At 44.2% G+C, this 13265-nt stretch overlaps 1 protein-coding gene across 1 annotated transcript; it reads right to left on the bottom strand.

Annotated features, from left to right (window-relative positions):
* Positions 1-1771: 1771 nt before the first annotated feature.
* Positions 1772-11698, bottom strand: HMGB3 (high mobility group box 3). The gene is made up of 5 exons (XM_077309319.1): positions 11527-11698; positions 8570-8729; positions 7140-7279; positions 5749-5923; positions 1772-2915 (listed from the first exon to the last, which is right to left on the bottom strand). Exons 2-5 carry the CDS (start codon positions 8717-8719, stop codon positions 2763-2765), a joined length of 618 nt encoding a protein of 205 aa, XP_077165434.1. The 5' UTR covers positions 8720-8729; positions 11527-11698; the 3' UTR covers positions 1772-2762.
* Between the last annotated feature and the right edge of the window lie 1567 nt (positions 11699-13265).

The following is a 13265-nucleotide window of genomic DNA, read 5'->3' as shown; positions in this document are numbered from 1 at the left end:
AGATTAACAGTGATTGCATGTCTCCCTATAAAGCATTTAAAGTGTACATATTTGTATGGCAAATTAGTGAAATGGCAAACCCAATGAGGGCAGCAGGCAAGACCAAGATTTCAGACATGATAACCCTCACTGTGCTTCTATCTCATGCAAGTTAGGTAGAATGGAAATCTTATTTCATTAAGCCAGCGGTTCTCAACCTGGGGGTTGCAACCCCTCAAGGGGTTGTTCGGCCTTTCCCGGGGGTCGCCGCGTCAGTGGTAGTGGTGGCATGGCACTGGCCTTCTTCATGCTGCCTCGGTGAGCTCCGAGGCTGCGCCATGGAGGCCACTGCGATGCCACCGCTGCAGCAGCCGCTGTAGCTCCACGACTTCTACAGCAGGGGCAGCGGCAGTGCATGTGCTGCTGCCACCCCTGCTGTAGGGGTCTCGGAGCTGTGGCGGTTGAGAACCGCTGCATTAAGTGATAGTAACCTTTCCAAAACAAGAACCAAACCCAGAAGAGGTTGTGTTTCGGGCAGGAGCCAATAACTGCTTTTCAGCCACAGCTTTAGGAAGCCACTTGCCAGAGGCTTTAGCTGCCTAGCCTGAAAGCAGAAATCATTGGCCTGTCTGATAGAAAGGCAAGTCCCATGTGGTGCAGCAGACAGTGCTGGACTTGAACCAGAAGGGCTGGGTTCAAGTCTTTGCTTAAGCTGTATAACTGACTTGGTATGATGCTCTCTCAAGAGGGGTGTTGAAGGAATTGTGGTCTGATGCACTGTGGTGCAGAGTGGTAAGGCAGCGGACATGCAATCTGAAAGCTCTGCTCATGAGGCTGGGAGTTCAATCCCAGCAGCCGGCTCAAGGTCGACTCAGCCTTCCATCCTTCCGAGGTCGGTAAAATGAGTACCCAGCTTGCTGCTGGGGGGTAAACGGTAATGACTGGGGAAGGCACTGGCAAACCACCCTGTATTGAGTCTGCCATGAAAACGCTAGAGGGCATCACCCCAAGGGTCAGACATGACTCGGTGCTTGCACAGGGGATACCTTTACCTTTTAATGCACTGTGGAAAAGCAAGAGACAATCCAAGAAGCTGTTTATAAAGAACATTCACTACAACTATACACATATGAGCCACAAGAACATCAATCACCCTCCCCATAATAAAGCACTCCAAAGCAGCACACAGAAGAGTGCCCTTGTCATGCACAGCTTTCGCAGTTATAATACCTGGCACCCAAGCCAATGTCTGGGAGATTCCCTTGGAGGACCCTGATTACGGCCTAGTACTTTTTCCTGCCAATCATTGGACAGCTAGAAAGATTGGAAGGGGAAAAGAACAAACAAGGCTGAAGCAGTTTTAACACGGGACAATAAAGGCACATTTTAATATTTACAAAGCAGAGCATTTGGGCTATAAATGTACCCAACAGAAAGAAATTTAAGTTAATGTCCACCCCCATTCTTAGTTACCTACCTTTCCAAAAGCTGGTATCAGCGCAATGCAATACACAATTAAGGTCACAAGTGTTGTGTCAGATTTCCACTTTCAAGTAAAAAGGTTCAAACTTGCATAGCAACTTTTATCACCAATCAGGTTAAATAGTCACCTTTCCTTAAGTATTAACAGTCCACGCTGAAAACAGAAAATAATTATACTTAAGATTTTTTCTTTAGACAAATCAATTCACTTGGGAAGAAGGGGACGGTTACCAACATTTCAGTTTTAACTAGTGGTGCTGTTATAGGAACATTGGTTAAAAACAGGAAAATTTAGAATATTGTCAAGAAGTTTTAAAAATGTAATACTGTTTATTTTGCTTCAAAAACATTTCAGCATTCTAAACATACAAAAAACCAACATAACATTTTTGCAAATTTTTGTTTCTCTTTTAAGTACAGAGTGTTTTTGAACTTCGGTTTCTGCGCCTTCTGTTCACTTCTAGGCTGACAATGAAGAGGTCTACAGCTTCCGTTTAAAAACTACCGCACTTAACTAAAAAGAAAACAAAACCAAAAAAAAAGGAAAGATTCCATACAATTTCTCATGCCAGCTGATCCCGACCCTCCTCCCCTTTCCACAACTAAGAATGGCCGCAGAATGCTAATTTCACTATATACAGAAAGACAACTTTAAGCTAAATGGACGCCCACTGTAGTGTAAATAGATCTACTTTCACAGTGCATGCTTTGAGACACAACACCCCTGCAGGAAAGCCTGGCCAAAGTGGCTCACCTTCCATTCCGGGGCATCCCCACTCCAAGCATGGACCGGAAGAATCTGTCTAGTTTTTACAAACTATAGATATGTACAGTATAACCCAAGATTTTCTAGCCAATAACCATATAGTTAAACACCACCTTACAAATTAAAAAATAAGATGCTTGAAACATTTTTAAATGCTTTGTTACACCAACAGGAAAGTGCACAGAGTTGAGGAGAACACTGGAGCGCATTCGCTTCCACTTTTTTTTTGTTTTGTTTTAAAAATGTTTGGAAATATGTACAACTTTGTTACAGTTTCAGGGTGCCTGAGGACACCCAGGGTCACTTTATGTAAACCAGTTCGATGGTTTATTTTCCCCCTCTATTTTCCTAGAGCGCTTCAAATTTTCAAAGAAGGTACGGTGTGATCAGAATCCAAATTGTCATTAAATCTAATAACGGGCAAATAAGACACCGTCTCAAATAACGAGGTGCAGGTTTGTTTTTGTTTTCCTTTTCCAAATGGTGTTTCCCCTACTCTATGGTATTCACATGGAGACAAGTATTATACAGTTTCTCATTCGTCATCCTCCTCTTCGTCTTCTTCCTCCTCGTCGTCCTCTTCGTCCTCCTCCTCCTCTTCTACCTTTTTCCGAGCCGCAGCAGCAGCTTTGGCAGCTGCACTCTTGGCGCCATCAAACTTGCCTTTTGACTTGTAATCGGCAACATCCTGCAAGGCCAAGAGGACAGATACAGTTGGATTTTAGAGGAGCCTTTCTCAACCAGAGTTTTTTTGAAACCCTGTGGCTTCTTTAATGGCCTCTGGAAGGCTTTCCTGAACGGGAACTTGTTAATTTAATATATTTTTTTAATTTGTTAAAGATTAATTCAGTGATCTGACCATATATGATCATGTCAACTCCCAAAATGGCCAATGATGGACCTGGAGGGGGTGGGAAGGGGAGGGGCCTCATTGAGCGTTTACACAGATGTGCTTCCCAAACATATTCTGCGTGATCGCACCACTTCTGAGGTTTCTCAAAGCCTGAAGATTGTTTCAGGAGTTTCTCCAGAAAAGCTGCTTTGGCGGAACACCAAATCATAACATCTTAATGTGTTACACCAATAATGTGTGCCTTGCAGCAGAGGGGTGGTGTGATATAGCTGGCCTCTGAAGAGACAGGGTCATTATGCTTTATTCAACTGTAGTTGTTTAGGCACAATATCTCTGCTTTTAATAAAACAACTATTAGCACTTCTTTTGGCTCACGGAAGGGACTCTTGTTAGACTAGTGATTTCACTAAGGGAACATCTTCTCACACACTGCAAGCTGGGGTCATAGCTCAAAGGCAGAGAGACGTTCCCAGGTTCCATCCCTGGCATCTTCCGTTAAAAGGGTCAGACAGCAGGTCATGTCAAAGACCACTGTAAGCTGCTGCAGGTCAGAGCAGGCAATCCCCATCTTTACTAACCAAAGACAGCTACGTGTGTTCATCTATAGCCTTCCATGCTCCATAACTTGAAAATGAGGACCTATTCAGGCTAGCATTGCTGGATACAAGACAACATATGAGCAGGGCCTTATGAGTAGTTGCTCTAAAAGTGAGGCTTGCCTACCCTCAAGTTCAGCTGCATTGCCTGCCTCTTTCTTGAAGCCCACATTGTTGTCCCAACAGACTGTGAGGAAGCAGGATTGGGCTTACTGAACACTGTTCTGGGAGCAAATATGGAAGCTGACTGATTGTAATGCTAATTCAACCCAATTAGCTAGTTTGGTGCAGCTCTTAACAGCAGGGGCTTCTAATCTGGTGAGCTCGGTTTGATTCCCTGTTCCTCCTGCTCCACGTGCCGCCATCTGGGTGACCTTGGGCTTCCCATAGCACTGATAAAGCTGTTCCGACTGAGCAGTAATATCAGGGCTCTCTCAGCCTCACTGACCTCACAGGGTGTCTGTTGTGAGGAAAGGGAAGGCGACTGTAAGCCGCTTTGAGACTCCTGGTAGAGAAAAGTGACATATAAAAACAATTCTTTTAATTCTGTATTGCTCCCTTCCCCAAATCATGTCTTGCACACACAGTTCTTATTTGGACACATTGAGGAAGTTCTTCACATTTGCAAGTCAACAACTACTAAGACTGATCCCAAAACACATCACTGAGACTGCATCTGGTGTTTAAACATTTTGAGAAAGTTTTGTTGTCGCTGCTCAGCGTTCCCAACCAGGGGTCCAGTGCCTTTCCCCTCCTGCCTTAATGGACTTGGCCACAAGCTAGGGAACTGGCTGCCTCTGTAGGCTGCGGGCATAAAAATCAAAGGGCAGGGGGTCACTTGTGGCATGGTATGGGGTCGGTCTGGTCTGTCTTCTCAGCTTCTGCCCTTCTTTCCAGCCTATATGAGGAGGGGGGAATAAGTGAAAGAAGGCTGAAGGTGATCATGCCACTTCCAAGGGGGTGTTCCAGGGAGGTGTGGCCAGCTGACATCACTTCTAGGGGTCCTCAAAGCCTGAAAATGTATTTCAGATCCTCCACACTCAAAAGGTTGAAAAAGGCTGCTCTAAGTCATAGTCTGGGCCAAGAGGGGGGGATAATTTTGTTTGTTTTCTAAAGGGTGGTACGCTGTCCACTTTGTACTGAAGCCTCGGGATGGAATAACTATAGGAAAAGTTTTCTAAATCAGTGGTCCACAACCTTTTTATCACCAGGGACACTTGACAATTTTACTGAAGTTCGGGGGGGGGGGGGTAGTCTTTTGCCGAGGGACATTGCCGCCTGAGCCCCTGCTCCACTTGCTTTCCTGCCGGCCCCCCTGACTTCCCGCCACCCGCTGCGGGGCGCTGCCAGCAGCAGCTGCACAGTGCCACACCGAGGAGGAGCCCCAGCCATCGTGGCCGCTGGAGAGCACCAAAGGTGAGCTGGCGGCAGAGTGGCAGGGTAGCCTCCGAGGCAGCAGCCTGGGAGGAGGATGAGGAGGAGCCACGGCCCGGTACCGATTGATCCACGAGCCAGTACTGGTCTCCGGACCTGGGGTTGAGGACCACTGCTCTAAATGACTGACAGCAAAGACCTGACCAGATGTTTGAATTCACTTTTATATAGAGCTACATTTCACTGGAATCTTTTTCCAGAGTAGCTTCTCTGGAAGTTTATAGCCTTGGGAAAATATATTGTTAATAGTATACTTGTGCTATGCTAACAGATAACCATGACTACTCAGTGCTAATTGTAACATAAGGTTTCGTGTAGCAAAGGCTGGCAGGGGCTCATGGGAATTGTAGCCCATGGACATCTGGAAGGCCGCAGTTTGACCACCCCTGATTTAAATGAAGGGGCTGATTGTCTAAGACCATTTTATAGTGTGCTTTTGAAAAAAGTTTTAAACAGCTCAATAAACTGTTTTTATGCTCCAGATCGATTTTAAAAGTGTTTCTATACCGTACGTAGATTTTTAAATTCTGAATTTTAATACCCCTTAACATTTTTATGTATCTATTCCGTAAACTGCTTTGGATAACCTCCCTAGAGAAATGGCATACTTTAAACGCTAACGGTCCAGGTAACCGTACCTTTTCATACTTCTCCTTCAGTTTAGCTGCCTTGTTGTTATAGGGCTGTTTCTCACCATCACTGAGGTTGTTCCACATTTCACCAAGTTTCTTTGCCACATCCCCAATGGAGATGCCAGGGTTAGTGGACTTGATCTTGGGACGGAACTCTGAACAGAAGAGGAAGAACCCAGACCTGGCAAGAGAAAGTAGAAAACCACAACTCAGAGTGACCACTATGGCATGACCAAAGGTGTCAGCTTTTATAAGGGAAACAGGTTTGAAGTCTACTGCATTGCATTCAACCTGGGCATCACACCCTTGGACTACTTTGTTTGCATTGTGTTCCAGTTTTATAGTCCTCCTGCATTGTTTAGTGGATGTCTTAAGGCTGCCTGATTGTTGTTCTATATTTTGTAATCTGTCCCGAGTCTCAGTAGGAAAACCAAGCCATAAACAGAGTAAAAAAAAAACAGAGTCTGATTTACAGAGCATTCCTAAGTGGCATTACACTCTTCTAAGCCCACAGTCTTGAACAGGCTTTTATCTTGGCTGGGTATTCAATGAGGTTAGAAGGATGTCACACTGTTTAGGGTTGCACCACTAAGCTCCGCAGAGAGGCAAAGTTCATACTGTCAATTTGACACCAAGGATGGTGATGATCCAACAATGCGGAGAACCCTCAAGCTGGGAGGGGGAAGAGCCCTAAATTCTAAATCAGCAGAAAATGTCCTGGGCTGATAGTTCCTACTATTAGTCTGAATGAGGACGACTCTCTCAGCAAGGTACAAGCCTTCAATACTCCTCCCACAAAGTACAAGGATTTTCTGACCCGTCTTACAGAATTGTTACAAGGGTTCTTTTATGCAATGCACTTGAAAGCAGTGTTGTGAATACATAGCATAAGTATTATTGTTCACTTGATGTTAAAGAATTCACACTGCTCCCCTAGATGGTCACAGAAATTACCTCTCTTTTTCTCAGTTATCCTGTTCAGATAGTAAAACTTTGAATCTTTGAAGGTTTCCAAAGACAGCTGTTAATAATGACTGAATGAACATTTGAATTGTCCAGCTCTCTGCAACTGTTTGCCACGTGGGTTAGAGTTCATAAAAAGCAGAGAGGTGTGTCAGCTTCTCAATATCTTGCTCAAGATGTAATTTAATATTTTTCTCTAGCTTTACAATTTGATAGTCCCTTTAAGAAGGATTTTGTCCATGAAGAACAGGATAGAAGTTCTTCAAAAAATAAGTAGAAAGAGCTGAAAGCAGTTTCCTAGAGATGTCAGATGTTAAATATCTAGACTCTGTTTGCACTTTCTAAGTAAAGGTAGGATACTGCAACCTGTTTTAACAAATCAGAATACTCCAAGTCAAAGCACAAATACACTTTTGCTAGAAATAGCTACTTACGGTGGCCTTTTAGGGGCATTGGGATCCTTCTTCTTCTTACCACCCTTAGCTGGTCCATAATCCTTCATTTCTCTATCGTATCGTACTTTGTCAGCTTTAGCCATCTCATCAAATTTACCCTTCTCTTTGCTTGACATGGTCTGAAAGGCAAGCAGCATCATTTACTCAAGTGCGTTAAAATCGAACCACGCAAAGCTGACTGACACCCTTCCTCCCCTCAATGAGAACCCCTTCTATACAGTTCTGGATATTGGCTTATGAACATGTAGTGATAAAGCATTTATCAACCTAAGCCAGCTGACCAGATCTGTATGTGTAAGAAAGCACAGGAATTGCTTTCAACACTCTGTATAACATGAGTTTCAGGAACATGCAATTCAAATATTATCCAACACTGTGTGTGGGACATTCAAATTATTATATCATTTTCTTCCTCCACCATAATATGACAACTTAGATTGGAGGCCTTGAACTTCTGAACAGTAGTCACAAAAGCTCTTTTGAATAAAATGTGCAGTTAACTAATGAAACAATAGCCCCAGTATACACTGAAGGTTTTAAAAGGGGACTAATAGAAACTCATGGAGGTCTAACCAATGAATGCCTATTAGACACCTAAAACTAGAAGGATCTTCCATGTTCAGAGGCACTGGCTTGTACCCTACGATTCTGCTGAGCAAAATCTGAAGCCCTATGCAAATGGAAGATGAGCCACTTCCAAGCAAGGAAGGTGTCAAACTTCATTGAATGGCATGACTAGATAGCCAATATCTCAAAGGACCAAAAAACAGCTTTGCTCTCAATGCATAGGACTATTGGGGCGGGGTCATCTGGTTAGCCAAAAGGATGACCATTCAATCCAGCAGTGCTATTTCTGTATTCTAGTTTATCCCAAGTCAAGATATAGCCCAACCCATGAGAGCTATGCTTATTAGATCACCCATAGCAAAGTCTTGACAGAAACTGTGAAAGTGAGCTGACTGACAGCCAGTTGTCCTTTAAAGCAAATTTCTAACCCCTTGGCTTGTGATGGTCTGATGCTTGCACATGTGGAGACAATGCCTGGTAGATTCGCAATAGCATAATGGAACAATGTTTGGAGGACAACAGCAGACCTTCTGGGCTCCCATGAGCCCCAGCATAACCAAAGCTGGCAGTAAAGCACCACTGAATTCAGTGAGATTTTAAGTCAATGTTCACAAGTCCAGACTATAATCATAGCGAGAGGACTGTAGACACTGAATAACCATATATATCAGGAACAGAGAGATATGTGTAATATTTAGACATTTATACAACTTGAGTCTCACAACTGAAATTCCTTGCCATAGACACTGATTTTTCAATTGAAATGTTTATTTTTATTTTGTATAACTTTTCCTCAGAAGTCTGTCAGGCTAGACAAAAGTGGAACAGCGCCTTGGGAATACCTTCCACCTCTCTGAACACTTCTTGGAGAACTCTGCAAAGTTGACAGGAACTTCAGGATTTTTCTTCTTGTGTTCTTCACGGCAGGTCTGCACAAAGAAAGCATAAGCTGACATTTTGCCCTTCGGCTTCTTCGGGTCACCTTTAGCCATTTTCTTAACTCTGAAAGAGATTTTTAGGGAAGAAAAAAAAACAGCAATTAAATTTTTATGTTCTAGGCAAAAGCAAGGAATAATTACCTTCAAGTTGGTCAAGACTACCAGGCAGATAGACTTGGATGCTGCTTATAACTTTCATAAACTCCCAGCGTAATGTGTGAATTGTCTCTAGCTTACAATGCCTCTTTCACACATGCAAGCTTAAAGCAAGCAAGTTGAGTTTAACTGTTTAGCAGTAACAGCAAAAGAACATGTATGCAACGGTAACTAATTTATAATGCCTCAATATTTAGAAGATTACAACTGTTTGGCTTAAATCTTCAACTGACTTTACAGGGCAACTCTTGTTATTTATTCAGATGTCCATGTTTTGCATATGAATAGCCATCACACTCCTATGCCAGATTTTTTTTTAAACTTCCACATTTAACAAATTATTCTCCAGAAGTGGCTAAAATATATATAGAAAGTTCATTTTAATACAACATGAAGTTCAAGACACTGCTATTCCACAAACAAATACGATTTCAATTAGTGGGTAGCCACTAACTTTTTTTTTAATGTCACAAAAAAAGATAACAATTTTTAAAAATATATAATCACTTTCCACTTTCTCGCTAAAAAAAATTGGTCAGGGGTTTTTTTTTTGAAAAATTTATCCTGCTCATTATGTTTTGTAACAAATACTTATTATATATTTAATTTTTTAATTTGTATTTATTTTAAGATGCATTTCCCCTTTTAAATATGCTTTCCCCCCTCAAAAAAAAAACAGAATAATCACTTTCTTTAAAAAGTAATTTTGTTTTTGCTTTTTTTTTTAAAGAAAAAATGTTAAAATCCCATTTTAAAGTTCCTCATTAAAACAGTAGTATGGCTGTCTGGAAAGTTTCAGATAAAGTATTAAAAAACAAGCTTCCCCCCGCCTTGCCCCTTCTTTGCCGTCTTCCCTCCCTTGTTTCCCCTCCCCCAAGGTCATTGCAAAAATCCCTTCTTTATATGTATACTACATATCGGGCCAAATATCATTTCAAGATCCCCAGTACTGTAAGTTAATGCAGTTGGGATCTGCCTGTATCACTACATTTGCTGTAGACTCCGATAGCAGAAAGGGGAGAGGAAAGAAAAAAACGACAGGTCACCAAGACACCAATAATTCATCTTCCATTTTGTGAAATGCTTCTTCATGAAAGAAAGTGCCCCTCAAATGAGCCCTTGGGCTCTTCTAGGGGGTGCCTTTGGCTATGGGGGGCTGCCCCATGCAAGGCAGGGGCAGAGGAAGGGGTTCCTACCCGTGCCATAGCAATCTCTATAGTCTTGGTGCTAGCTAAGGCTGGGATATGGAGACAAGTGCTCTCCTCGCCCATAGCCAGCTCCATTCGCTAAAATGGCTTCTCTACAAGGCTGTGAGGCTGCTCTATGCTTAACAAAGCCTCAGACACCCCTCCGCTAAAATAAACCCCTCCAGCCGCCAAACCAAAGCAGCCAGCCTCCCCAAAACCAGCCAGTTTGATAGAAAAACCTTTCCTCTTTCCCCCCTGTGAGATTTCGGGGGGCTTAAGGCTCGGGAAAGGGGGAGCAAACAGCTTTGAAGCAGCCTCCCCCCTCTCTTCCCATTCCCCTGCTTAGCGCAATACTCTGTATAACAAAGACTGCCGTGCAGCCATTACAGTACAAGCGACGCTCATCCGCGCCGAGAGGAAAAAGTGTGAAATCCCCCAAATCGGCTCCCAAACACCCCGCCGAGGACATTAACCGATAGGGATAAACGAGCCAAGGCAAAAGCGAAAGGTTTGAGGGCTCTGCGGCCCCCCCACGAAGATTTTTCCCCCACATAGTTCCCCCTCCCAGTCTCTCTGCTGCCTTTACACGTCTCCCTTCCTTTAGCCGTACCACTAAAACGCCAGCCATATTAATGCACACACAGATCAAGTCACAGCAGCGCAAGAAAGAGACGGTTCGAGGCTTATCGGGGGTCGGAGAGGGGCGAGAGAGACCTTTTTCGGTAGGGAGGAAGAAAGCAAGAAGGAAACGAAAGGTTCCGAGCGCCTTGAAAGGCGAGACCCAGAAATAAGAAAAATAAAGAGAGAAGGGAAATGGGTGTTTAGCCGGGACGCGCAAGGCTTATCCCTGTCAATGCTTTAAAAGCGACAGCCATTATTAATGCAGAATAAACAGCGGGCACCAGCATTGCGCACCGTCAGGGCAACTTTCGTCTCCCGATCCTAGGCGGAGAAGCTAACATGCGTGGAGGAAAAACAAGGGACTCGGTGCAGGCGCGGGGTTCGCATGCCCGTTAGTACAATATCCCTGCCCATGCGGGCAGAGTTACTGCACCAGCCATATTCCACTAGTAAGCGCGGCTGGGGGAACGCGAGGAGCAGCGACCCACGCTGCCCGGCATCTACTTCGCCTAGATCTGGAGGGGCACCCGCAGTTATCCCAGCGGAGCATTTTCTTTCAATAAACATAAAAACCCAGCAGAGCCCACCCAAGCGACGTAGGGCTTCCCGCGCCCACCCCCCAACCCACCCAACCCCCCGCGATTTAGACCACATCTCCGGACTATTTCCCACGCCTAAATCATTAGATGAGAGGGAAGTTAAAACGGGGAGAGAAAAAATAAAACAGCAAAAAGAAAGTTAACAAACGGGGGAAAATAAATAATTTTTTTTTAAATAACGCGAAAGAAAAGAAAGGAGGTGAAAAAAAGAATACCCCAATTGGAATTTGAGCGAAAAAAGAGAGACCGCAGCGGCCGCCACCCGAAAAAGTTGCGAAGTGCAGCTCCCACCACGTACCTGTATTGTTCGCTTTGAGCCTAGGCGATAAGCAAGCGAAGAAAGCGGAGCGCACACACAACGCGCTAAGACTCAGCGCTGGCTTCAGCTCAGCCTCGCGTTGGCTGCCTACGAGAGCGGCCTGATTGGCTGCGGGGCTCCGCCGTTTAAAACAACCTCCTCGCCTTGCCATTGGCCAAGCGCCTCCTGAATATTAAGCACAGCCCGGCGCCCGTTGGTTGGAACCTCCTAAGTCATTCATTCAAAAAGAACACCCGCCTGGCAAAAGGGAGCAAAAGAGGAGTGCGGGGGAGCTGGAAGCTGCTCCGAGGAGACGGGGAAGTTTACCGAAGTCGTGACGGAGGGAGGGATAGATACAGCTGCGTATGTAAAGCAATGGAGTAAACGTCAGAGTGCTCGCTGTGCAGGATTCCTAAACGCCACAACTCTTTTACTAGCTTGGGAAACGGAGGTGCTGCAACCTACTCTGAGTCCAGGAGTAAAAGCTGCCGATTCGGTAGTGCCCGTTCCCAGGTGAGTAGCCGGATACGAATCCAGCCTTTCCTCCAGCCTAATAAAAAAAGGTGACCAGATTTTAACATTGATAAAGCGGGACGCCGGGGGGGGGGGTTCTTGATTTAAAATGTGGTCTATATGGAGCAACAAAGTTTCATAGAACGCATAGAATGCAAAAAATAGTATTGTAATATGTATATATATATATTAATTTTCAGCATAAGTACAATTTGCCAGGTACCCCCAAATGTCCCTCCAAAAGTTACAGGTTCTTCGTTACAGGTTGTCCTCAGATGAGCATGCCAGACATAAGGATGAGGGAAAGCTACAGCCACGAAATTGGAAGCTCAAGCAGTCCAAGAGGTGCACGTTTTATGAATGAAACGGCAGTCTAGTGATACCGTTGAATGAACAGTGTTTTTTCTAGCATGTACTTTCCTGATTCGGAGCTCCTGTAGGTGCATAGGAGCATGAATGCTCCTATTAAACAGGCAACAGAAGGGGGGGAGGAGATGTTACAAAGAGAAACTGGTTCAAAACAGGATCTAATCCAGTCACTCAGCATGGCTGTTATAGACAAAATGTAAAATCTAGTATTGGATGGAATGAGATCAGGAAATATAGTAGGAAGTTAATGGTATAACTGAATAACTAGGTGTACTGCACTGTAAAGCAGAAATAAGAGATTTCTTGTAGCACCTTAAAAATAAGTTCTTGAGTCTACCGCTGGTTAGATTGGAGTTTATGAATCTGATGAAAGAGGCTTCTGTCCACAAAAGTGTAGTTTGAATGGAAAAAAACTTGTTAGGCTTTATGGGGTTGCAAAACTCATGTCTATCTTTGGCAACAGCTTAACATGCAAATGAAGAGCTAGCCTCAAGAGTGCAGAGTCCCAGCCGAGTGGCCATGGACCCCTGCCAGCAAGTAAAGCAAAATGAAAGAGTGGGCTCTGACACATGGGTTGCCACAGGACTCCTTGTTGTTTACGATCAACAGTGCAGTCCTCAGCAGAGTTACACTGTTCTAAGCCTTTGATAGGGTGTCACTGTGTTTTGGAATTGCATTTTCAGTCTCTATGACAGTGATGACCAATCAGTCGCTTGAGAGCCTCCTGTGCTGCTTTTTAGAACATTGTTCCACTTTGTGGCATCCAATTACAATGCTGGGCTTGGAAATTCCTGGAGAGGGGCAGAACCTGGGGAGGGACCTCAGTGGTATATAATGACATGCAGTCCATCATCCAC

The sequence above is a fragment of the Paroedura picta genome, chromosome 13, assembly GCF_049243985.1.
Source record: "Paroedura picta isolate Pp20150507F chromosome 13, Ppicta_v3.0, whole genome shotgun sequence".
Taxonomy (NCBI): Eukaryota; Metazoa; Chordata; class Lepidosauria; order Squamata; family Gekkonidae; genus Paroedura; species Paroedura picta.
This window is presented reverse-complemented; position numbering and strand designations above follow the sequence as displayed.